The sequence below is a fragment of the Mesoplodon densirostris genome, chromosome 14, assembly GCF_025265405.1.
Source record: "Mesoplodon densirostris isolate mMesDen1 chromosome 14, mMesDen1 primary haplotype, whole genome shotgun sequence".
NCBI classification, from domain to species: Eukaryota; Metazoa; Chordata; class Mammalia; order Artiodactyla; family Ziphiidae; genus Mesoplodon; species Mesoplodon densirostris.
Window position 1 is genome coordinate 38,083,077 of NC_082674.1, and position 25,966 is coordinate 38,109,042.

The 25,966-nt window shown below is 45.6% G+C and overlaps 1 protein-coding gene across 3 annotated transcripts in view; it reads left to right on the forward strand.

Moving 5' to 3' along the window:
• PRKCE (protein kinase C epsilon) overlaps nucleotides 1-25,966 on the forward strand; it is a 548,717-nt gene that overhangs the window by 464,934 nt on the left and 57,817 nt on the right. For all 3 annotated transcript variants that reach the window (XM_060116774.1, XM_060116775.1, XM_060116773.1), the window contains one exon: nucleotides 22,742-22,880. In XM_060116774.1, coding sequence (XP_059972757.1) covers nucleotides 22,742-22,880 — 139 coding nt within the window. The remainder of the gene's footprint in view (nucleotides 1-22,741; nucleotides 22,881-25,966) is intronic.

Consider the following 25,966-nt stretch of genomic DNA (forward strand, 5'->3'; position numbering starts at 1 on the left):
TGTGTTTTTTTTTTTTTTTAGTTACCTATTTTATATTTAGTAGTGTGTATGTTTTTTTCACAACTCACACACACACACACACACACACTGTATTTTATTTTTACAAGAGATAAATAAACTGACACCAAGCATTGTAAATGGATGACCACAACAAAAGCAACAATTACCAAACACGAAACACACTCATACTATATCATAATATTGACATTCAGTCCAGTAATCCTCCACTGTAACAGCTCCTTTACTTTGCAGTGAAAGTTGATTTGTATATTTTTTGCCTCTTGAGTCCTTGTGGGATTTTTTTTTTATTCAAGAGTTCTGTTTTTTATCACATAGATCAAAAACAAATGTATTGGTTTTTACATTACATTGTATTTTAGTCCTTCTTCAACCCTCTTAGGTTGTAAGGATTAGTGCCTTTCCAAGCACAGAATAATCAAGTTCCCAACAATGAACAAAGAGACCAACGTTTATGAGGCACATGCTGATGGAAGGGGAAGCAAACTCAGGGCACGGCTGAGTTCAAGCACCTGACAGTAGTCAAACAACTTCGTCAAGTCTTCCCAGTTTGAAAAGTGATTTTAAATGTTTGCTTGTATATGAAGAAACATTAGTTAGCATCAAGCAGTGGACACTATTCTTATTTCTAATTAAAATGGAATTGCTGCCTTCTGAGATATCATAAGGAGTATGAATAAATAACCTTCTAGGAAAAATTTCCTCTTAAGGAATAGTTCAATCTAATCAGCCGATATTAATAGAATCAGGTCCCTCCTCCTCTATGAAACCTTATTTGATCAGTACCTATGACACTAGTCTATAATTCCACGTTCACTGCCCAACTGGAAATCCCTACTTGTGTCAAAAAAAAATTGACCATGTAAATCCACAGCTCTACATTTATGTTAGGGCCTCTGGGTACAGGAAAGAGGTCATATTCATAGGACCCAGTACCTCACTCATTGATATAACTTTGGCACACTATAAACTCTTTAAGGACTGGGAACAAGTCTTATATCTCTCTGATCTTCCACTATATCTAACAAAGATGTTTACATAGTCCATGTGGTAAATGATAAGGATGGTTGTGTTGCATGTTTATATAATGTTAGGTGACCCTGAACAATTAAAAATATTTCTCTACTAGCAGCCTCCACATAATTGGTAAATATGGTGAGTCTTGAAAAGAACTCCTTAGACACAGTTAAGTCTTTTCTGGAAAAAGGGATGTCACACTTGGATTCTCTCACTGGGGCACAAATAAGATACTTTGGTAATTATTTGTCTTGCCTACTTTAGCCACTGATTGCCCATTACTTTCTCCCTATAGCAATTTCCCGAATTCTTCACTGCCATGCTTTAGTTATATATATATATGTACACAAACTTTAGAAAACTGGAATTTAATTGATTCGCATTTATATTTATCTAAATGTTAGTAAAAATGTCTTTGGAAAGAGTAGTTGGGAAAATGAATTGATGGCCTGTACCACAGTTCACACATTCCATAGAACTCAGTGATCCAAATTCTAATAGAAAGGAAAAATAGGCATGGTCCTCATTATGGGGTTGACAAAGAGGATCGTTTGGTTTCTGATGTACTGTGCTCCTCTAGAAAGTTTTTTGGAAGCAGCCAATAAGTGAACAGAACAGTGACTTTTGGTGAACAGTTTTAGGTAGCAATGACTGAGTTTAAAGTAGAAGTTTGAGTTTACAGGAATCAATTTATCTGGAACAGAGGAATCTTTTCTGAAGTTGGTAAATCGTACCAGAGTTTGGCTCTTACCATGCAGGGCTTAAAGGGGGTAGCGGGGGACAGAATGTCAATTTCCTGGATGTGGTTAACTGTGTATCATCAGGAGGGAAATGAATTTGTCATTGACTTCATCTAGCCAAATACAACTAACTGATGGAATTTTTCCATTTTTTAGTGTCTTGGAATAATTCCCTTCTCCTAAGTTCACCCATGCCAATAAATACGTACCTTAAAAAAAAAAAATTAACTGTGCGAGAATACTTAGTAGGTACGTAAGTAAGCGCCCTCTGAGAAAAACAAATGTTTCAGCCTATGACAGTGAGTCATTCCTAATTCACATTAGGATTAAATAAGCATGAAAATCAAAGTCCATTCCGTACATAATTACTGCCATAACAAAATGGAGTGTGAATCAAAATCAAGTTGTACGTGTCTCCATTGTATCTAAGTGAAGTACTTGTTTAAAGTGATTAAAACTTATTGAAGGCAAGTTAATCTGTGCAAACAGCAGGGCAAACGTAAGCAACAGGGTTGGGGCCGCCAAGCCAGGGTACTAATAGCCCAGCAGGTTGGCTCTCGTAGTGTGGGGTTAGGCGGTGTTCTTTTAGCCACAGCCATCCAGGCTGTGGCACAGGCAACACTAAGTTTTCAGAAGAAAATTACTACATGGATCTTACCTTAGTAAGTACTCCAAGGTGCTGGCTGTCCAGGAAGCTGACCCACTTCAGCCCGCAGCGCTCTCTCCGGGTCTCCCCTGAGTGCCTGTTCATTCTTAAGAAGTCAGCCATCAGACATTTACGAAGTGCCTACAACATCGCAGGCACTGTGCAGGGTCCTGCGCGGATGAAGTGGTGAACTTGACTGGGTCCCTTTGTCCCCTTCTAGTGCCCAGTGGGGGAGACAGACAAACAGGCATTCACGTTTCATTGTCACGAATACTGTGGCAGGGGAGGTCCAGATACCTTGGCACCTCTTAGGAAGAGCAGCGAACCTAATTGGAGGAGCCCGTGAAAGCTTCTTGCAGGAAGTGATGGGTAGTGACCAGTGAGGAGTGGGGAAGAGTGTTACAGGCAGAGAAAAACAGTTTCTGAAAAAACCTAAACATGAACACTCAATATTTATACCTTTTACTTCCCGTTTCTTGATACTTAAATCTATATTTTACATTTTAGTGTCAGATGAAAAGCTTTTTTTCCCAGTGGAAACTCTTTCTTTAGTAACCTTGGGTCTCCCGCACAGAAGCTGCCACGGAACGTGGTGTTTGGTAAGAGTTTGACAAGTGTGAGCTCCCTTCCCTCTTGCCTGGAGCACTCACACTGGAGGCTGAATGCTGCTGCCACAGCCTCTTGCGGGAGCTGGTGGGGAAGAGTGGAAAGAGCAGAGAGGCCGGCAGGCCCTGGACCAGGGAGAGGGCACCACTGAGGACAGACAGGGCGAGGTGCGGAAAGCTCTGGATGGTGAAGACACACCTCACTCATTTACAGTTTTGTTTCTTTTTTTTTTTTTTTTTGAATTTTTGAATTTTATTTTATTTTTTTATACAGCAGGTTCTTATTAGGAATCTATTTATACATATTAGTGTATATATGGCAATCCCAGTCTCCCAACTCATCACAGTTTTCTTAAGGCCCAGCATTAATAGACTTACCCTAGGGCTTCCCTGGTGGCGTAGTGGTTGAGAGTCCGCCTGCTGATGCAGGGGACACGGGTTTGTGCCCCGGTCCGGGAAGATCCCACGTGCCACGGAGCGGCTAGGCCTGTGAGCCATGGCCGCTGAGCCTGCGCGTCCGGAGCCTGTGCTCCACAACGAGAGAGGCCACAACAGTGAGAGGCCCACGTACCACAAAAAAAAAAAAAAAAAAAAGACTTACCCTAGATAAGCTCCTTTGAAATATGGGTGTTGTCATTGAGCTTTAAAAACTAGAGTCCGTTTGTGTTATTTTAAGCCTCCAGACCCTTAGCCTAGGAGTTGAAGGGCAAAGTATGGAAAAAGCAAGGGTTCAGGGCCAGAAAGCCTACAGATTGGGGCCTTCCCAGTAGCTCTGCGGCTGCTTCAGTTTTGATTCTTTATTGAGCTTTCAGATTTGTTCAGTTCAAACTCATTGATCCTTGCCCTTAAACAGTTCATCATTGATATTTTCTTCCCACATTGCTAATCTAGTAACCCTAGATTCTTAATCTCTTAATACAGTGTCCCGCACGATGATTCCTCTAGGTTTTAATAATATCTCTTATTTTGAACTTCGAGGAGAAACAGCTGTATAGACTTTTTTTTTTTTTTTTTTAAAGGAAGAGAGCTTCTGGGTCATGTCAACATACACCGAGTAGCTATTATTTGCCCCGACCTTCTCTTAGAGCACGGAGACCAATGCATTTGGTATTGCTTGTCCTCACTGCTCTTCTCAGTATTGGTCTCTGCCCCTAACCAGTGCTGTGCACAGAGTAGGTGGTCAACAGGCAGTTGTGAATGTATGGTGGCCGGCAGGGCCTCTCTACTCTCAAAATACACTGGCCTAGCTCCTGAGATAGCTCCAAGTTTGTAAGCCTTTGACAACGAGCAGCTGTCCTCACGGGCAGCCTATGTGAGTGAGGGGTTTTCAAATTGGCCTGGGACTGGGAGGGTTAGTCAGGGGTCTTAGTAATAAGCACAGCTCTGGCTAACTTGTACAGAAAAGGAATTTTCTGGACAGAGAAGAGGTAGGTCACAGATACAACAGGCAAGCTGGAAAATCAAGGGGAAAATGGGCAGGGACCAAGGAGGCTGGACACAGCCAAAATCAAGGGGAAAATGGGCAGGGGCCAAGGAGGCCGGACACAGCCAGGCCTCTTAGACATGACCCTGGCACATCCCAGCGTGGGCAGCTCACAGTCCCTTCACCTTTGTGCCCTTGCTTCAGAAGTCACAGGAGTATCGAAATGGCCATGTGTGAGTGTCCCACGTCCTTCCACAATTCACACCCGAGGCACCCTGCCCAGCCACCCATAACAAGTCAGCTACAGTGGTGAATTCAGACAGAATCTGAGCAACAAGAGCACAGCCTCCATCCTACAATTCCTATTTATATTTCCTCATTCTGCTTTCCCCTTCTGTTCGTGGCGGTGGTGGTTTGCCACTGTGTTGCTCCCTTACAGTGTCACTTAAAATGTAGTCAGTCTAAAAAAAAGAACCAACAGACATTCGCATCTGTTTGTGTGGCAGACAGTCATTTTTTGGTCGGTTAGGGAGGAATAAGAAACTAGTGGTTTGAATGATCAGGTTTGGAAATTGCTCACGAAGGGGAATTGGAACTAATATTAGTCAAGCACCCACCCTGTGCCAGGAACTATAATGAATTCTTTACATATTATCTCATTTAAGCATGACAGCAAGCCTTTGAAATGAGTTATTGTTATCCCCATTTTACAGGCGAGGGGCCTGAGGCTCAGTGAGGATCACTCCCTGTCCTCACATATTGTTGATAATAATCCAGAGCCAGAGTAATCTTCAAACTCACATCTGTGAGACATCACAGTCTCTCCTGCTCGGTCTCTGGTTCTCTGTCTTACTAATCCTTACGTGGTATCACAGAGAGTCCCTGTTTTGGTGAATGTCCCCTAATCCTTATGTCACTGGTCTTTAACCAGTTTTCCAAGGGCCCCAAATCTAGATCATCGGTAGGCCATTAAAAATAAGATTGACAAGCCAATGAAATGTCATTATTGGGAAGTCAGGGCTGGATGACCACACACGCAAAGACCTTCTGGTCTGGAAATTTGAGTGGGTGATCCTGAAGTGAGAGCGTGAGAGAACAACCAGGCTGTCTGGTTTACTGACTTCTCCTGGCACGTGCACCGGAGCAGGCAGTATGGACCTGGGGAGGATGTGGACGGTGGAGCGGATGTGACTCCTTCTTCGGGGAGCTTACAGCTTCTCAGGAGCTCCTTTAGTGCAGGTGGTCTCCACCAGCCAGTGGAGACACACGTGGTTAGGAGCTTGCTCTGCAAGGTGCAAGTCTTGGTTCCCACCCCCACCTTGCTTCTAGGCAAGATATTTACCCTCTATAAGTCTCAGTTTTGTCATCCATAAAATGGGAGTGATGGTAGTCCCATTTCAGAGAATTTGGAAGAGAATTAAATAAGATCATCCACGTGAGGTGCAGCCTGGTGTCTTTAGGGTTTTCTCCTGGCTCCACCTGCAGGTGGCAGAAGCCAAGTCTTAGAATTCTGTCCCTTGAAAGTCATTTTATAAAGGCCCAGGCACTTAGAAGGTGCTCAATGAATACTTGTCACTTAATGGAAAAGAAACAAGGACATGGACCAGAGTTCATCCCAGCCTAAATGCTCATAGCACTTTTCATTTCTTAACATACTATTTATTGTTCTGTTAATTGATTGTCAATTTCCACATTAGAATGTAAGCTCCATGAGGGCAGGGCAGGGAATTTGTTTCCTCCATGCCAAGAGCAGTACATGTTACACAGTAGTTGTTCAGTAAATATTTGAATGCCTGAATAAATGGTCTTTTCTATGAAAGGGAAATAAGCTGGCTAGAAACCTGTGGGCAACCTCTGCCCTGGAAGCTCCTGAGCCCTGGGTTGACCATCCCACTGTCCCATAGGGACTCCAGCCATCCTTGCATTCTTGCTGGAGGCCATCCATGGGAAGCGGCCTGTGCCTGCCTCTGGCCCCAGCTCCAGCCAACTCACCTGTTGGGCCCAGGGCAGAGCTTTCCAGATTGGCAGCTGCTTAGTTTGATGTTGTAAGACTCACTGAGAATTGCTGCCATTTGGATTTATGATTTTAATTGTTTTATAGTTTATACTTGTGCCCTGCAGTAATTTTCCATTAAATCAGAACATTTACGTTTCAAAAAAGAGCTGATGTGGTTCTGGGTATATACATATATCTTAACAGCTAATCTCTGGCAATAAAAACTGACAGTTATCAACAGATTAGGAAATTAGCATTCGTTTAATTAACTTCTGTTTGAAGCTGTTACTGCATGAAGATAGTGATTTTTTTTTAGCCTGATAAGGTGACAGATTTTGCATTTGTATACTCTGAAGGTTCAAGAGTAATTGTTGTTTCTATCCCTGTTTAGCGTAAACAGTAGGTAAAAATAAGTTGCAAAATTGGGAGGCGACCAATAACTCCAAATATAGTCTAAGAAGTCACATAAACTTCTACTGATTTTATGTAAAACATATGCTCTATGTACATATATTATACTATATATGCATATAATATATAGAATATAAATACATATATCCAAATAATCATACCAAATATTCATCATATATATTAATCAAACTAGAAGCTTTATCATAGACATCCTTTATTGCATGTGTGTATATGAGCAACACGACTCCCAGCATCTCTCTCTATATATGGTATGTATTAATCCTACTGTATATTTATTCTATATATGTACAGTTGACCCTTGAACAACACAGCGGTTAGGGGAGCCAACCTTCCCTGCAAAAATCCATGTATAACTTACACTCAGCCCTTCGCACCCACGGATTCAACCAGCCATGGAGTGTGTAGTACTGTAGTACGTATTTATTGGAAAAGAATCCGTGTATAAGTGGACCCATGCACTTCAAACCCATGTTGTTCAAGGTCCAATTATACTTTATTATATGTACCTTATTATATACACAATAAAGTATCTAGTATGGTTAATATATGAGAGAAAGAGACTGAGAGATATATGTTGCCTGGGCTCATTCTCATGCTACATGTTAACTACTTTTGGCATACATACTTCATTATATATACATTTGCATGTGTAAATAGATATATATAATCACTGCAGGGCAACACGTAACTCTCAATATCTCTCTATATATCAATGTCTCTCTATATATTAATTTGATATTCTCTATACTAACCATAATATTGATATATATTTTATTACATACATAATAAAGTACATATACAATAATATATAATGATGTATGCATGTAATAAAGTATATAGCATGACTAACATGACATAAAAATGTACATATAAAGAGAGATGTTGAGAGTTATATATTGCCTGGGCACATCCTATAGCACATTAGCCACCTTTTAAGTTTTCGCTAAAGTTTCCGTTTTTGCCACAGCACTTGCTAAAAAAAAATTCACAAATCTTGATTTCTTTATTGCAGAATAGAGTATTTGGAGGACTTGTTGGTCATAGATCTGAATCCCCAACACATTGCATGTTCCTGTGTTTAATTTGGTCAAATCACTTGCATTCTGTTTGAGAACTGTTCCTCTCCCAGACCTCGTCACTGTCTCCACTGGGTTGAGCTCATTCATTGGCCCACTGGCTGACCCCACGCACTGGCTTCATTAAAAAACCAATTAAAATGTGTACCCTGTATAGGTAGAAATTGCTACTTATCATGGATCCTCAGGGTACCTCAAGAATAGAAAGCTATAACTGCTAAATCTGAGGGTCTGCTGTGCTCTGTGTGTGTACCCCATGCCCTCAGTACACTTCCATGACCTTGACTGTAATTGAAAGAGACTTTGTTCAAAAGCCAGGTATCACTTTTTCCCAAGGCAGAAATGGACCAACCTTTTATAAGTACCTTCCTCCATTGAATGTAACTTACTACTATTTCATCCACAGCTATGGCCAAACAACCTGCTCTACTGTGAGGATACATTCTGCTAGTGATTGCCAGCCAAGTCAGGGAATAAGCAGCACTCTGAATTTTAGCTGATTGACATCAGGAAAATCCAAATCCTGCTCCAAGAATGGTCCTAGGGTTAAAAAAAAAAAAAAAAAAAAAGCAGCTGACTGAAGCTGGACTCAGAGGCAGTGATAAGGAGGTGGCCACTAGGAGAGCCCTGGAGGGGACCTCGGCCCCCTCCAGGCAGGATTTGAGAAGTGGTATTGAGGCTGTGCCCCCTGCCCCATCTCCTCCACCAATCCTCCAGAGTCTTCTGACCAGTCTGTGCAGGTGCCTGGGGGAAGTCATATCAAGCCATAAACGCCTACCTTAGCTTAATGACATTGAACAGATTTGCAAGTCATTCAGAAAGGCTTGTAGTTTGGGGGAGAGTGATTTTTAAAGGGAAGGGAGTAAAGAAATATCCTGAGTACAGTTGCCCCTTCAGATGGAGCAGTAGGTAGGGAGTGCCAGGGAGGGCAGCCAGAAGGCAGTGGGCCTGGTGGAGTGGAGAGAGGGACCCGGGAGGCTGGGCTGTTGTTGAGCTGGGGCGCCAGTGTACCCACTCACCCGGAGGGGGAGGGGGAGGAGGGGAAGCTGCTAGGTCCTTCTTGGTTGGAGACTGGAAGGCTTCTGGAAAACATGGAGCTCCAGTAGGTTTTCTCTGAATGGGGATTCTTCCTACGTGGAGACTAGACCGTCTTATACAAAGACATGTCTCCCAGTGGTACTTGCAGAATTACTGCTTTATTTTTTCCCCTGAGTGGAATTCTGGAAATTCCTTCTCTTTTTCCCATTGACAGGTTTGACATTTTCTTTTCTTTACTAAAGCTGTTCACTGGGCCAGCCGTGGTACATGATACCTCTATTGATCTGGCAAGTCATTTCTTGAAATGTAAAATTTATTATTATTATCAGTATTATTATTTCTAAATTGGAATCACAAAGCATAAAGAGAAAATATCAAAAAATATAAATAAAGCCAAGTGACTCTACCTCCTGGGCCTCAGTTGGATAAAAAGAACTCTGAGCTACTGAATCACCAAACTTGAGACCCCTCAGCAGCATGGCAGTGACTGGCCCTGCCCTTTGGTTGAGATTGTCCCTCCTCCTTGGGCCTCATGGGCATCCAGGCTCGTGAGTTTCCTCTCCGGTGGTTTCGTTGCAAGTCCCACCCATTAAACGTTGGGCTTACTCACAGACCCGTCTTAGCTTTCTTCTCTTCTCACACTGTACTATCTATCTTCTCAGAAAATCCCACCCACACTCATTATTTTTCCAGCCCAGACCTTCATATATCATCACCTGGCCATCATGTGCAGTTAGATGTCGCCAAGGCATCTCAGACTCAGCAAATGCAAATTGAACTACTGGTCAACCCCTGCCCTCACTCCACAACCTGGACCTCACCAGTACATAGTAGGTGCCCCGTAAATATTTATCAAGTGGAGCATTGGAGGTACTCTTAGCTCTAATCGTCTTTGTTTCATAAACTCCATCAGATGTGTCCTCCCTGATGAAAGAGAGGAAGCTTTCACAGGTCCTTGCCTCATCCTCATGGACCTGTGCATCCCCTTCCACCTGAGCCGACGAACACACGTGTGGCATGAACACACCGTGTACCTGTCCCTAGTGGCATGTGTGCCTACACGCACGCGCATTCACATCCCTGATCAGCTGAAAAGCGCCACTCGGTCTCAAAGCAAATACCTTCCGTGGCCAAATTAAACAAATATAAATGTACAACTTCTTTTTTTAAGAATAATAAAATCTGTTTTCTGTCCTTTTAGAGGTCAGTCCATTTTCAGCTCCCTGGCCTTGCCGGAGGCCTCTGATATCCTCCAAGTAACTTGGGTGACCCCCGCTTTGCAGGAAGACGTGCTTTCCCTACATCCCCCTCAAATTGTCAGGGTTGCATTTGCGTTTCCTCAGCTCTTTATCTGGGCTGGGCTGACCTGCAAGGGGCTGACCACTCTCTTAGCACGTGGCTTCTTGCGTGGCTGCACACGGAAGCCCTATACTTACTGGTTCTGGCAACTTCTCGTACTGACACAGGAGCTTGAGGAGTAGTTTTCTGGCCTTCCTGTCCGGGAATTCTGGGCCCTGCCTAGGGTTCCATAGTCCACTTCTGCCAGGCTCCAGGCACGCCCCCAGAAAGGTTACTCTTGGTCTTTTAGCTGGAGTGGCCCTTTCTGTGATGACACAGTGCTGGCTGGGTTCCGAGCTGCAAATCGCTGGGCCCAAAAAAGGCGAGACCGGCAGCCCTTGCCTTCTAAGGACAGTGGTGGTGTCCTGTTTGTCCTTCTGGTGTAGAACTTACCATCCCAAGTATTCCGGACTCATTCATGTTCACTTCTCCCTTGAGTACAGGGACCCTTCCTTGAGGACAGGGACTGTGTCCTCTGTCAGTATCCTCCTAGCACCAAAGCAGACCCTGAGTGGCAACTCAGTAAGTATTGTGGAGCATTATGTAGTAGGGCCAAGTAGGCAACGGATGTATTAGGAGTTGTACTCATGCCATTAACTAGACTGTCATTAGAATGGACTTAATACAGATCCTGCTCATTAGCTCATCCAGGCACTCAACAAACATTGAGTGCCAGGTGCTTTGCAGGGCTCTGGGGACCGAGATGCAAACACGAAGATGTAGTTCTCATGGAGCTCATGTGAGGGAAGCTGTAAACTCAAGGGCATAAACAAACAAAGTAATTACAAATTGTGATCTCTGCTGCAAAGGAAATGACCATGGTTACTGAGAATACAGGAAGGGTCGGGGGCGGGTGGTGGTGGGACACTTTAGACAGGGTGGCCAAGAAAGGCGTCTTTGAGGAAAGGAAATGGGGGCAGAGACTCAGATGGCAAGGAGTCTGTTTTCCAGGGAAAGGGAACAGTGATGTGGCAAAGGTCTCAAGGCAGGAAAGTGCTCGGTGAGCTTGAGGAACTGTCAGACACCCCTGTGGCTGGACAAAGGGGAAGGTGACTCCAAATGAGATGGGGAAGGGCCAGCCCCTGGCCAGGGCCAGAGTAAGGCACTCGGATGCCACTCTGACTGCCGTGGAAGTTGCTGGGGTCAAAAAGGGGTTCTTCCTGAGTATAACCAGAGAATGGATTGGAATGTGCAAGAGAACATCAGATTCAGCTGCCTCTGATGGTTTTAGCGTTAGTTTTAATATTTTTTAATAATAATATGTTTTAGTAGTTCCATACATTATCTGAAAATAAGGTCATCTGGCTGGAGGGGCCGTGATCCACAAATTCACTTCTCTACTCACTCCTTCCTTCATCCCTTTGACCAACAGGTGTTGAGAAGCTAGGATGCTTCAGGCACCGGGGGGATTCCCAGGCCCTGCCCGCATGGTGTGGGCCATTGTGGAAGACAGATAACTCCCAGTGGGGCCTGGGTTTGCCAAGACATTGAGGCAGGAGACAGCCTCACACATCTGGGAGCCACCCACAGTCCCCAGGTTTGGATTGTGAGGGGGTGGGGTGAGGGATGAGGCTAAAAGGCCAGGCTGGTGGAGACCACACAGGGTCTTGCGCCTCATGTTAGGAAGCGAGTTCATGGGGCGCCCTGGAAGAATGCAAGCAGGAGGAGAGCGTCATCTGATTTACATTTTGTATAAAAACGCCTGCTGGCAAAGGTTTGCTCCAAAGTGGAAAGGGAAACATTTGGTGTCCAACAGCTAGGGCTGCAAGTTCAAGCTTCATGGGCTCCAGCTGCCTTGGCTTCCCAGGATCTTAGACGAGAAGGATCCTTGGGGATTAATTTATCCAGCCATCGTATCTCATATTTGAAGACAGTAAAGCTCAGAAAAGCAGCTTGCTTGAGGTCGCCATTGTCCTTGGTCCTGGTCTGTACACTGAATCCCAAATAGCCATTTCGAAGCCAAGTTGTGTGATGACCTGGAGAGGAATGAGGGGACTAGGTGTAAGTATCATGGTCAGGGCAGCCTATCCTACTTGCTGGGGACACAAGTCAAGGTCTGTTTCCCGTCAGTGGAGGTCAGGATATTATCCATGAGTATTAAGGATAAGGATTTTCCTTCATTACTGTGGGTTAAAAAAAAAAAAGTAATTGGAAAATCATGCCATCAGATAAGTGATCCTGCAGTGATTCCAAGTCTTAATGCCCAGGTACAGCCCCAGGCTATGTATTTTGGCTGTGAGCAGGGATGCTCTTTCACACCTCAGGTTTTCAGCTGTCAGTGTGGTAGCTTAAAGTCTGCTGTCTTCAGACAAGGGGTCATCTGTTTGGTCAGAACAGCAGTGTCTAGCTTATCAGTTGCATCTTTTTTTTTTTTTTTTTTTTTTTTTTTTTTTTCAGTATGCGGACCTCTCACAGTTGTGGCCTCTCCCGTTGCGGAGCACAGGCTCCGGATGCGCAGGCTCAATGGTCATGGCTCACGGGCCCAGCCGCTCCGCAGCATGTGGGATCTTCCCGGGCCGGGGCGCAAGCCCGTGTCCCCTGCATCGGCACGTGGACTCCCAACCACTGCGCCACCAGGGAAGCCCTATCAGTTGCATCTTGTAACCATGTTGCTGTGAGTCAAAAGCAGCCACCCTCCAAGAGCAACAGTTGTGTTCCCAATCCCACAAAAGGGCAGAAACGTGCTACAGTTGTTTTTTTTTTTTTTTCCTCCCCAAGCAACATAGCAAAGTGATTAAGAACATGGGAGCTGATGTCAGGCAGCATCGACTCTGTCACTCGCCACCTGTGTGTTCTGGACCAGGTCAATAACCCCTGAGACCTGTCTTTAAAATGGAGATAATAATAGTCTTACCAGATTCATAGGCTATTTGTGAGATTAAATGAGTTAATGCATATAAAAGATTTACCCCTGAGCCTGGCATGCAAAAGTACTTGATAAAGAAAAATGGTGGTTATGATTTTGTTCCTAAATGTTTGAGCTTTTCCTATGAAAAGACTTGGAGAAAGATTTCTCTGCAGACTGGCCCAGAGTGAAATATTATCGTCAACTCTCAGGTATCAGCACTGATATGGAGACTTTTTAAATCATTTACCTTGGTTCTGAAAGCAAATGATGCTTTTCTATTTGATGGAGAGGCAGGAGGTACACTCTCCTAGGCTTCTCGCTTGCCATCCCGTCATAGGGGTGTAGAGTCGTACTTGAGTGACATGGCCTTCCTGGGAGTGATGGGAGGTGGCTGCCACAGAGACAGCTGGGAGAAGGGATGATGGCTCGTCACCAGCATTGGCCATCATCTTGAGGGGAGTCTGACTGCACTGAAGGGGCAAATGGTCTTTCTCTTGAACATATCGTTAAATTTATGAAAGTGTTTGACATCATCTGCCAGAAGAGCCTGGATTCCCATCTGATTAACCACAGTCATTTACAAGTCTCCACTACTTGTCCAAAAACAAGCAGAGTTTCTTCATAACCTCGCCCGAGGGCCTGCTCTCTGGTGATCCAAATACTTGGCATCCCGAGGAGTAATCTTTCTCATCTCTTATCTTCAAGTAAATGGAAGAATTTGCTGTTGTTTCTGTGGCACTCAGGCCTGAGCTTTGTGGAATTAGCCTGCCGGTGGGGTGAGCATACCAGGAAGTGAGGGCATTAAAAAAAAAAAAAAACGGAGCCAGGGTGAAGGAGACAGGAGCATATGGATCTCTTCCTTTAGGGCAAGTTTACAAGTCCAGCAAAACAAAATTTTTTTCACTTTTTTCTTGTGTGTGAAGGGTCTCACGGGTGTCACCCCTTTGCTGACTGCTCTGTGGTTTACAGAAGCGTTTTCTGGCCCTTATTCTCGGGGAATCTACCGTCAAATTGGGACACTATAATTTTACACATGGCAATGGATGAATTTTCAGCTGAGATGGCTGAGGTGCTGTGGGAGGGATGGAGGACTTCACCCAGCTTCTGAAGTGCAGGCCCCAGCTCACCTCCCTAGGCTTTATTTCCCTCCAAGTTCTTCTGTAAATTGGAGATGATGCTACTCATTGCCAGGGCTGCATGATAAGAGAGATAAGGCGTGTGATAGCCTTAAGGTGTGTAAGCCTGGAGCTTAGGGACAGGTTACAGCTGCGACCACAGCAACCCTTCAGGCCCCATTCCCAGCATGGCCATCCAGGTCCTGAGATGTTTGCTAACTAAGGGTCTGGAAGCTGTCACATCAGTCCTGATTAGAAACACCTGTATTGCCCCACCCCCTACTCCCTACCTCCCACCCAGTTGTTTTCTCCCCTGGGGCTCTAGGTGTTCCCATCAGGTGTCATTCCCCAGGCCCAGTGGAAAGGAATCTGTGATTTTTCTCACTGGACTAGACTGAAAGTTTCAGTCTCTATCTCTGTCTGTCTGTTTCATTTAAGTATCAGTCATCACTTTCTTTCATATGTTACAGTTGCATATGCTTCCTATTTTTCATCCCAGTGTCTCTCTCAGTGGCTTATACACAATAAGAGGTAATAAGTATTTTTCAAAAATTCTAGTGACTTGCCCTCATGGGGCAGGTGTATTTTAAGAAATGACTGTTAGAGATCCCTGGAGAGGACAGAATTTCTGGGGTAACTGCCATGTCTCAGGCACTGTGCTAGAGCTTTCATGTCGGTTACATCAGTTCATCGTGGCAGTATTCTTCCCATTTCACAGATAAGAAAACTGAGTCCCAGTGATATTTTGGACCAGCTGAACATCATCCAGCTTGAAAGTAGCCAAGTTAGGATTCAGATTCAGAACTGCCTCACTGCCTATCAGGAAGAGACAAGTTGGGGGACCCCCACCCCCTGCCAGCATCTAGATCAAAACATAGAGGCACCTACAACGTCTTAGACATAGCCATTAGGTGCATAGATAGCCATGGGGGGCAGGGGCGTACAATTCTTAGAAGCCAAAATATGTATTTCAAATTGTCATGGACACATTTCTAGAGATAGCAATAGCTGATTCCATGTCATGTTAAAAGTAAACTTTTGTTAAAAGCAAAAGTGTAATGTGATCTACTGCAGGTTTCGGCCCATCTGTAACAGATGTCCCTGATATGAAGACCTTCTTTACACCTTACTTATCCTCAGGACAAGACCATTTCTTCCCCAGCTCACAGCAAACTCACTTTAGGGATCTTTGCTTTCACTCACAGATCCCCTTCCCATTTTCCAACCCAATAAAGTAGTGCAGTTGGTCATAGAAGAAAAGCATTTTTTTTCCCCTCCTTAAAACCAACTGCAAGGTCTCACCCCTACCCCCATAGGTTTTATAGAATTTTTTTTTAAAGGTATGTTGTTTAGGGAATTCCTTTTCTTGGTGCCTTTTGAGTTTCTGGAAGAGATCTGTGCTCCTGCCCCAAGGGAGCCTTGGTCATACCTTCCTGCATCTAAATCAATCCTTCCCTGTCAGCCACTGTGACCTCTTGACCTCTGTATTCCCCTTCTCACCACAAAGCCTTCCTTATCCAGCCCAAAGGAATTTGGGTCCAATCAGCAGATGGAGATTTCCAGCTCACGGGCCTTACATTTGGTGTAAGGTGATCACGGGCAGCTGTGTGAAGTCAGCTCAATGCTGCTTCTTACCAGCCCTGTGACCTTGGGCAAGTGACTTGCCTGGCCTTGGGCAAGTGAGCCTCCATTTCTTCATACAGTTAAAAAGGTGGTTGATGATAGCAGATGTCAGCAGGGTTGGTGTGGTCAGTGTTCTTTTCTCCTAGGATAAAATGGCAGAGGATACTGTAGGCAGATGCACCCTTTCCTGATAGCCAGAGCATGGCTCCCAAATACCTGTTTGGCTTAATGATCTGGGTTAGGCCATCTTGGAGCTTTGATCACTGTTAAGACTTAAATCAGAGAAGTAGGTGTCCGCCAGAGGTCCTGCAAAGAGGCATTTGGCCATGTCTGGAGCCATTTCTGGTTGTCACAGCTCGGTTGGGGATTGCTGAGAGCATCTAGTGTGTAGAGACCAGGGATGCTACTAAACATCCTACAGCGCACAGGACAGCTCCCCACAACAAAGAGTTATCCAGCCCAAATGCCAGTCCAGCAGCTCCAGTGTGCCAAGAGTGAGAAACCCTGGACCAGAGGGACAGGGCATGACCTGCTCCTTACCCACTTCTCTCTAGCCCACACACAGCCCATTTGGACATCTGGCAGCTCGGGGAGTCAGGGAGGTTCCATGGAAGTTCTCACAATCCTCAGCCTAGTGGAGAAGTACAGTAAGGAAGCCTTCGATCCAGGTGCCATGTGACAGGGGCTATAATAAAGGTATTCTGCCTGAGGAACAAATTCTGGGAGCCCCACCCCCTAAGATCAGGGACTACCAAAGGTGCTCACTCTCACCATTATTCTTTAGCATTGTTCTCAAGGTTCTAATCAATACAATCAGACAGAAGAAATAAGTTAGATATATAATCACTGAAAAGGAGGAGGTAAAAATGGTCACTGATTACAGATGATATGGAAAATCCAGGAGAATCAACTGCAAAAACTCCTTTACAAAAATAAAGATCAGGGCCTCCCTGGTGGCGCAAGTGGTTGGGAGTCCGCCTGCCGATGCAGGGGATGCGGGTTCGTGCCCCGGTCTGGGGGGATCCCATGTGCCGCGGAGCGGCTGGGCCCGTGGGCCATGGCCGCTGGGCCTGCGCGTCCGGAGCCTGCGCGTCCGGAGCCTGTGCTCCGCAGCGGGGGAGGCCACAGCGGTGAGAGGCCCGCATACCGCAAAAAAAAAAAAAAAAAAAAAAAAAAAAAAAGATCATTCAGTGTAGCAGCAGGGCACAGAATGGTTAGCAGAAATCAATAGTTAGTACAAACGTGTAACATGATAGAAGATATAATGGAAGAAAAGCTCCTATTTACAATAGGAATGTGAAATATAAAATAATAACTTGGATTATTTAGAAGTAGATTCAGTTGCACATAAAACCCAGACAACGGTGCTTTAAATAAAGTACAAGTTTTTCTTTTTCTTATGAATGTTATCTGGAAGTCCATTCCTGGGATGTGGTCCTTCTCTTTATGGTCGAAGGTGGCTGCTAGGACTCCAGGCATTACATCCTCATTCAAGCAATAGGACAGAGGAAGGAAAGAAGAAGTGTAAGGCTCTTCCTTTCAAGGAGACTTAGACACATCTGATTGGCTAGAACTTAGTCACATAACCACGCCCAGCTCTAAAGAAGGCTTTGAATTCTAGTTTATAGCTGCATCACTATGTGCATGGCTTAAAAGAAATCAACATTCTCTCACTAAGGAGAAAGTGAGAATGAATATTGGGACAACCGGCAGGCTGCCATGAAATATAACAAAAGTGTACTACAAGATCTATAGGAGAGAACTTTAAAATGCTCCTATAGGACACAGGCAAGATTTGAACAAATGGAAAAACAAACAATGTTATTGAATAGGAAGACTCAACATCATAGAAAGATCAATTCTCCTTGAGTTAATTTATAACTTTAAACACGTTTCCAATAAAAAACATCACTAGGAATTTTTTTGTTTAACTAGACAGATGATTCTAAAGTTTGTATGGAAAAATAAATATGCAAGAGTAGCCAGGAAGTTTTGAAAAAGAAGAAGAAGGGGACCAGTCCTGCTGGCTATTAAAGCATATTTTAAACCTACAATAATTTAAAAAGTATGGTACAGATCAATGTTATAGAGTGAAAGGTACAGAAATAAATCCAAATATATATAGACATTTAATACCAGTATTTATTAAAGGTGGTATTTCAATCAATGAGGAAAAGATGAACTATTTAACATATTGGATTGGGGCAACTTACTAGAAGTCTGGAAACAAAGTTGGATCTATACTTCACACCTTTTATCAGGACAAATTCCAATTATATCAAAGACTTAACGTTTATAAAATGAAAGCATAAAAGTACTAGTGAGAAACCTTGGGAGAATGCTTTTATAACTTTGAAATGGGTAAAACAAAGACTTTCAAATGAAAACATAAACTCCAAAACCCATAAAATTAAACATCAATTCAGTTACATCAAAAGAAACAAGATTGGCCTGGCAGAAACCAGCATAAGCAATGTCAGAAGTCAAAGAGTAAACTGGGACAAGCATTTGCAATTCTTAGCCCACACAAAGGTTGTTTCCTAATATAGAAAGAACTCCTAACAATCGATAAAAGACAAACACCACCAAAGGAAAATAGGTAAAAGTTCACAGAAAAAAAAATACAGATCACTTTTAAATATAGGAAAAAATGCCCAAACTTACAGAGAAACCTAGGGATATACTGAAATACTGTTTTTACCTATCAGACTACCAGAAACTTGGTAACACACCATGGTAGCAAGCAGGGACTATCATATATGCTTATGGAGTTGTAAACTGTTCAACCTCTAAGGAGGGCAGTTTGACAACATTCATCAAAATCCACATTTTTTACTATTTGGCTCAGAAATGTCTAGGATATGTGTACAATTACTTTCATATATGCACAAGATGTCATATGTACAAACTTAATCACAGCAGCACTATTTATAATAGCACAACATTAGAAGCATCTTAAATGGCTCCCCCAAAATATGGTGAAGTATCATACAGCCATAAAAATGAATTAGGAGACTCTTCATGTGCCGAGACAGAAAGATCTCCAATATAGCCAATATATAAGTTGAAAATACAAGGTATGAATGAGTGCATATAACAAGCTCCCATTCAGTTAAAAGGGAGGAAATGAATGTATATTCACATTTTCTTATTTACGTATAAAGTGTGACCAAGAGTATACACAAGGAATGCGTAAAAAGCAATTGCCTGTAGGGGGGAAAGGGGTGTCTGGGGAACAGAGGCAGGAGGGAGAATATTTCCTGTAGGCCCTTTACACTTTGGACTTTATGAATACACAAATGTATTACCTATTGAAAAAGATTGAATAAAACTATTAATAGATCAACTTAATAAATAAAGGCTAGTTACATTGGCTCATAGGGAAAGGGATGTTGCTGTATTTGTTTCCATTATTTAAAAAAAAAAAGAAAAAAACCCTACTCCTTAAAAAAATATCCCAGTCCTCAGAAGTGCCCTGGCCTTGTATTTGGGGACTGAGTAGAGAAGGATTGACATCTAGGCAGGAGCCCCTCTTTGCAAAGCTGTCAGTCCACGAGTTTGACAGCTACTTACTGTGTGCGCAACCATGACCCGAGTGCCAGGGGAACTGTCTCTCAAAAAGAAAAGTCCAGTCACCCTGCCCTGCAAGCTGGGCTTGAGAGCAGGCAAGGCTGGGAAATGATTGTTCCTGACCCTGCTTCCCAGGCAGGCTTAGGGACCTCTAGGGAAGAGACAACGCTAAAAGCCAAGAAGTAGAGAAATCTTAGGGCAGGAATGGGAGCTAGAAAGGCAGGGGTCTTGGCACAGCAGTGCTGATAGGAGAACAGGAGGGAGATCATGAGGGGACCACCGCCCTCAGCCAGCTGTGCAGCTAGCAGAACTTTGGGGATACCACCTTCTTTCTGCAGGCTCTGTCCCCTCTCCCTTGCAGGGAAGGGCATTCTCTCTCCTCTCTCTTTCTCCACTTGAGCAAGTATGGCCCTGGGCTTCCCTGAGCTCTCCCATCCCCTGAAACCCCATTCAGGAACTCACTTAGAGCCCGGGACAAGACAAATTTGGTCTCTGTGGTATGAGTATTTTTCTTTTTAATGAAACTGAAGACCCCCCAGAGAAATAAAGTTCCAGTAGCGGCCTTTCTGGCCCCCAGGGGTCTTTCAAGCTGTGCTAATCTTTCCTGTTACAAAAGGAAAGGAACATAAATCACTAACTCTTCCCTGGGACTTGGTTTCCCATGGGGAGTTGGAGTTTAGATAAATACAGGCAGTGGAGGGGGACTCCAAGGAAGATGTCAGGCGTCATCGTCATCGACAGGACAGTGGGAAGAAATGCTTTGGCCTGGGGCCTCCCTTCGCCACAGCAGAGGAGCAGCTGCTGCAAAACATGCTCGGCCCTGGTGGCCACCCTGGGCCTTCCGCAGGAGTGACTTCTCTCTCCAGGGAGCGGAGGGGCAGGGAGCCCAGGGACGGTGTGCACCTGGGCCAGGGCAGGCAGAGAAGAGCAGGAGGTGGGGAGAAACTAGGTGGTCCACCGTCTCTTGCTCTGAGTAGAAGCCCCCCCGAGCAGAAGGAAAGGCTGAGCCTGATGGGCCGGAAACACTGAGTCGCAATTTCCAGCACAAGGGCAAGGTTCGGGTTGGCTCAGAATCTTCTGAATCTATTCCATTCATACAAATGAGAATGAGTCCTTCCTATGACAACAAAGGCTTTAAAAGAGAGTGCTTGTGCGGTGGCATGCGGGGTCCTTTATATATTTGGGGTTGGTGGCTGGCACTGAAAGTCACCCACCACTGAGAAGGCAGGAAGGTAGGGGAGTGTAGTACACGGAGGCAGCGGTGCCAGCCTTCAGAGCCAGGGACCTGAGTTCACGTCACAGTCCCACCAGCACCCTGTCACCTTACAGAAGTCACTTGCCCTCTTCCAGTCTCCCTGTGCCTGTTTCTGCCACCGTCGTGCAGAGTGTGCTCTTCCTCACTCTCAGGGTTGTTCAGAATACGAATGTGGTTTGTAGACTACCAGGTGCTTTCCACGGGTCGTGGTTACTATTAGCATGGGTGTTGCCATGGTGATCATGGTGGGCAAGGGTAGGTCTTGGAAAGGCACCTCTATAGACTGGAGAGCATGTAAGGGGCCCTAACTCAGCAGGGCCGTGGGTCAGCCTCTCAACCACTCAAACGTTTGCAGGACACCCGGCTCCCTCTCAGTTTCCTCGTGAAGGAAGCGGGTGTTAGGGTATCAAAGACCGGCTACTTTCATACACCTCATCACAGTAACCCTTCACGCCAGCACATGGGGTTACAGACCAGAAAGATGACTGCACCAGGACCATACCCCAGTAGTGATTGCAACCCAGGCCGCCTGCACCCGAGTCATGTTCCCCTCACTGCTCCCCTACCCCAGCCAGAGCGGAGCCTTGACCACACACGGTGGCCAGGGTGGGGACTCGGGGAGCCCTGGTCCCAAGGGCTCAGGCACACTCTTCTTTCTGTAGCTCCCAAGCATTTGCTTAGAGCAGCACATTTTATGTGCTTTCTCTTTTCTCAAGAAGTCCCAGCTGTATGAGGAAATGGGGCCACGGGTGCAAGACAGGCTGGCCTTAGAGTGTTTCCTGCCCCACCTTTGCACTCAGGCCTGGATTCCTGACGGTGGCCGGAGTTCAAGTCCATACGCCAGCAGGCTTGTGAGAAAGGCCCCTCTTGCTCTGTGTGCCGGGGAGTTGGCCTTCTTTGCGAGACCCCCCCACCCCAGAGTGACTGCTGAGAGAGACCCAGGGTGAGGACCTCCATCTAGATCTTTATATGGGACAGGTCTGGAATTTGCAGACTTGGTAGGGGAATTCTTATCCAGGACCCTAGATTCTATACGAGATCTTAGGGGAAACCCAAACTGTAAAATAGGCCATATGGAAGCTGCACTGGCTGAGGCCTGAGAACCACCCAGCTCTATGGGGCCTGGTTATTGCAACCAATGGGCCTTCCTTCCTGCACCCAGACCCTTCCCCTGCTTGGCCTGCTTGCCCCTAAGAGACTGATCTTGCAAATGCGTCGTGCGCACTTGTGCAGGCTGGGGCTTCAGTGACCCTCAGCCCCTCAGCATGAAGTTCAGACCCCTCCTCCTGGCGTCTGGGCCCTTCGTGTTTTGTTTCAACATGTCTGTCTTGCCTCACCATTTACTGGGACTCAGTTCTCTGGTCTCTTCACTGCCTTTTGCATGTACTGTGTTGGCCTTCCCCTCCCTCCCACCTTTTCTCTTCATGCTCTGTCCAGACCTTTCCACCTAGCCAAGCTTCTCTTGAGAGTCAGTTTCCTGGGAGCCCTCCCTGCCTGCGCCAGCCATCAGTGGTCTCCCTCCCCCCCCCCCAAAACACAACAGCTCACATAGTCAGTGTCCTATAAAGTAGCACCTGGTTCTTATGTGGTTTATCTGCTTCACTGGTGCCAGTATGTGTCAGTCTTGTCCCACCACCTGATCCCCATGATTAACTGATAAAGGGAGGGGCATAAGTTCCTTCTTTCTCTCTTATCAAGATCTGAATAATATGAATTTCAGCATATAGTAGGCTGCCGACTTCTTTAAACCAAAGCCGTGTTAAGACATTCCTGAGGTTACAGAAGCTCCTCCCTCAGGCTGGAATGAATGGGGGGCACTTTTGGGGGTTGGCCATTGTGGGCAAGAGCCCTGGACTGGGGTTGGTGGTTGGCAGATCAAGCCTCCTTGAAGACTTTCCTTTCTGTAGCAGATTTCCCTGAGATGTGCACACCTCTCCACCTCAAAAAGGTCATACTGGGATGAGTGAAGCACTAACCATGTGGTTCTGGCCCATCTTATAGGGATTTGAAACTGGACAACATCCTTCTGGATGCAGAAGGTCATTGCAAGCTGGCCGACTTCGGAATGTGCAAGGAAGGGATTCTGAACGGCGTGACGACCACCACGTTCTGTGGGACCCCTGACTACATCGCTCCCGAGGTAGGACCGTGGGCGAAGGGCCACCTCCTCCTGTTGCCAGGCCTGAGGCCTGAGTCCATCCCCACATGCCAGGGTCATCCAGCGGTGCTGGGGGAGGCTCTGGAAAACCAGAATGGATTCCGGGGAGGAGGGAGAAAAGGCAAGGTGGAAGGCTTGCCGATTTCTCCATAAGGAAATGGTGGTGATGGGGAGATGATGGTGAACTGAGAGTGGCAGGCCATTCCCCAAAGCTGGCCAGGCCCTCACTGAGCATCCTCTCACCCCAGTCCAGAGCCACCAGCGAAACTAGGACCAAGAGACGTTTGTTGACTTGTATGATCGCTTTCATTTTTTAATAACCAGACTAAAGGAGAGCCATTGATAAAGGCAGTGATTAGCTTTATCAGCTATAATTTGCCTACAGTGAAGCCAAGAAGTAGTTGCCATTTCTAGTGCAGCAGTGATTCCGCATAGCAGGCACACAGGATTGAGCCGGAAGAGGAGAGTGCCTGGGCCTCATTTTAATAGAGATCAGAGACGTTCATGGTGAGCCTCGCCAATAGGTTGCCTTTCACGGGAGTTGCTTGGGTGTTTTGTTCATCATAAAGTGTTTGTTTACTTTCAGTTTCTGCGGGTCAGTCTTGCCTAGACTGAGAGATATCTAGTGTGTGATGATTCAGATTTAAGACACAGTCTGTCATAAATACTTAATAAAAATGGTCCTGGGCTTCCCTGGTGGCGCAGTGGTTGAAAGTCCACCTGCCGATGCAGGGGACGCAGGTTCGTGCCCCGGTCCGGGAAGATCCCACATGCCGCAGAGCGGCTGGACCCGTGAGCCATGGCCGCTGAGCCTGCGTGTCCGGAGCCTGTGCTCCGCAATGGGAGAGGCCACAACAGTGAGAGGCCCGCGTACCACAAAAAAAAAAAAAAAAAAAAAACTGGTCCTGAGTGTTCTGACACATGTGAGATGAGAAGGAAGTACCAATCCCTTTTAAACATTGTCCATGGTGGGAGGGGTCAGCACAGCCAGATTTCATTTCCTTCCAGTGGGCATTGTTTGAGCACCTGCTAGACACAAAGTCATGTGGGGATGAAGAATTGACTAAGACCCTGGTGGCTCTCTTAAAATGACTTTGTGTCTAAAGAGAGTGACAGATAAGTAAACAATGAATTAAGCAGAATAAATAGGTACACAACACAAGACGGTAACCTCAGGGATCGGGGTGGGGGAGGGTTTCTTAGAGCACCTGGTGGATGAATTGAGTTGTAGAGAATCAGCAGGATTTCCTTCAGTGGTATGGAGTGGGGAGCATTCCTGAAAACAGCAGGAAGGACTGGAGTGGGCGTGGGGCAGGCAAGGAGGCTCAGTATCCCTGGGCTCTGAATCCTTTAAGGCAGGGCTGTGTTTCTAATCTGGGTACTCCCAAACTCTGGCACACTAGTCAGTCTCTTAGTAATGGTTTGTTGAATGAATAAATGAATGAGAACTTATGATACTCCAACATGAGCAAAGACCAGGGGATGAGAACATTCTTGGCCATTTTTAGAAAGGAAAATAGTGTGGCTAGAACAGAGGATTTCTTAGTGCTCTTAGTAATGAACAAGATTAAGAAAAAGGACCAAGGAAAGTGGCCTTTATTCTGTAGGATCTGTGGACCCACTGAGGGTTTCCCAGTAGAAGGAGGGTCATCATCAGACCTGTCCCAGAAAGAAGACAGGCAACAGCAGTGTAGATCAGAAGCCAGAGGGTCAGGGAAGGATGGTTGAGAGTCTTTCCACAACCCAGACAAGACACGGGGAGGCCTGAGGAGGGTCATAGAGTAAGGATGGTAATAGGTAAATTCTCACTGGAACCTCCATCTTCTAAAAGGTCTGAAGAACAGAGATTTCAGTCTGTCTCTACTAGGATGTTCTCTTAGCAGGGACACTAGGGATTTAACCTCCAAGGAGAAATCATTGAAAGCAAGAGCTCTCGATTGAGACTTGCTTTTTCTACCACCGTCCTCATTCACTCTTTATCATCAGAATGCTTGGTTCTAGGTCCTCTGTGAATTGATGCCAGAGTCAAAGGGTTGACAGCCCAGTGTACTAGTCAAGGACCCAGCGCAAGATAAACATTCACTTTATGATGAACAAAACACCCACACAACTTTCACAAAAGGCAATCCCCTGGTGAAACTCACAATGAATAACTCTGGTCTCTGTTTAGAGTGGGCTCTAGACACTCTTCCTTGCCATTCTACACTTGTGCCAACTCTGCAGCATCGCCACTCCACTCGGAATGAAATCCCTGGTCTTACTGTAGGCAAATTACAGCTGATGAGGGTATCGCCACCTTTATCAAAGGGTCAATGGGAAGATTAAATGAAATTATGCCGCTAAAGCATTGAGCACAGTGCCTGGCCCACAGTAAGTGCTGGGTCCGTGGTGGCTCCGTCACAGTCATCGTGGTCGTTGGGTTGTGCAGTGGGGTGGGAAAAGCACAGTCCTGAGAGTTGAGATTCCAGGCCAGACTTAACCACTAATGCCCCCATGTGATCTTGACCAAGTGGCAAAATGTTTTTGACCCTCAGGTTCCTCATCTTTCAAATGGGAAAATAATTCCTGCCCTACCCACCTCATCAAGCTATTTTGAGAATCTAATGAGATTAGAGCATGGAAATGCTTCAGAAAGCATAAGCCTGTATTCAAACAGGAGGGGTTGTGAGACACCTGGCTAACCCCGAAACCAGAGACACGTTGTGAGGCATTAGCTCTGCCCTGGGGCTTTTCTTCCCACTGTGTGCCCTTGGCTGACCTCCAAGCCCCCCCCTCTCCTTTCTCCATGCCCAGCCTCCGCTCCCCATCAAATGGCGGCCAGCCCTGGGTAGTGCCTGGCATATCAGGCCCAATGCCTGCTCTTCTACCCTAGCTCTGACCCATCAAGGGGCTGGCTGCTGCACCAGGTGCCCTCCCATGGCATGTGAAGCCTTGCCCTTCTCACCAGCTCCATCCGTGACAAGGCGATTAGGAAACAGATAATTAGGGCCAAGCCTAAGGGGAATTTTAGAAAAGATGCCACCCAAAATAGGAAAGCTCTGGAGGGGCCTGAGGAAGGGTGGGCAGGG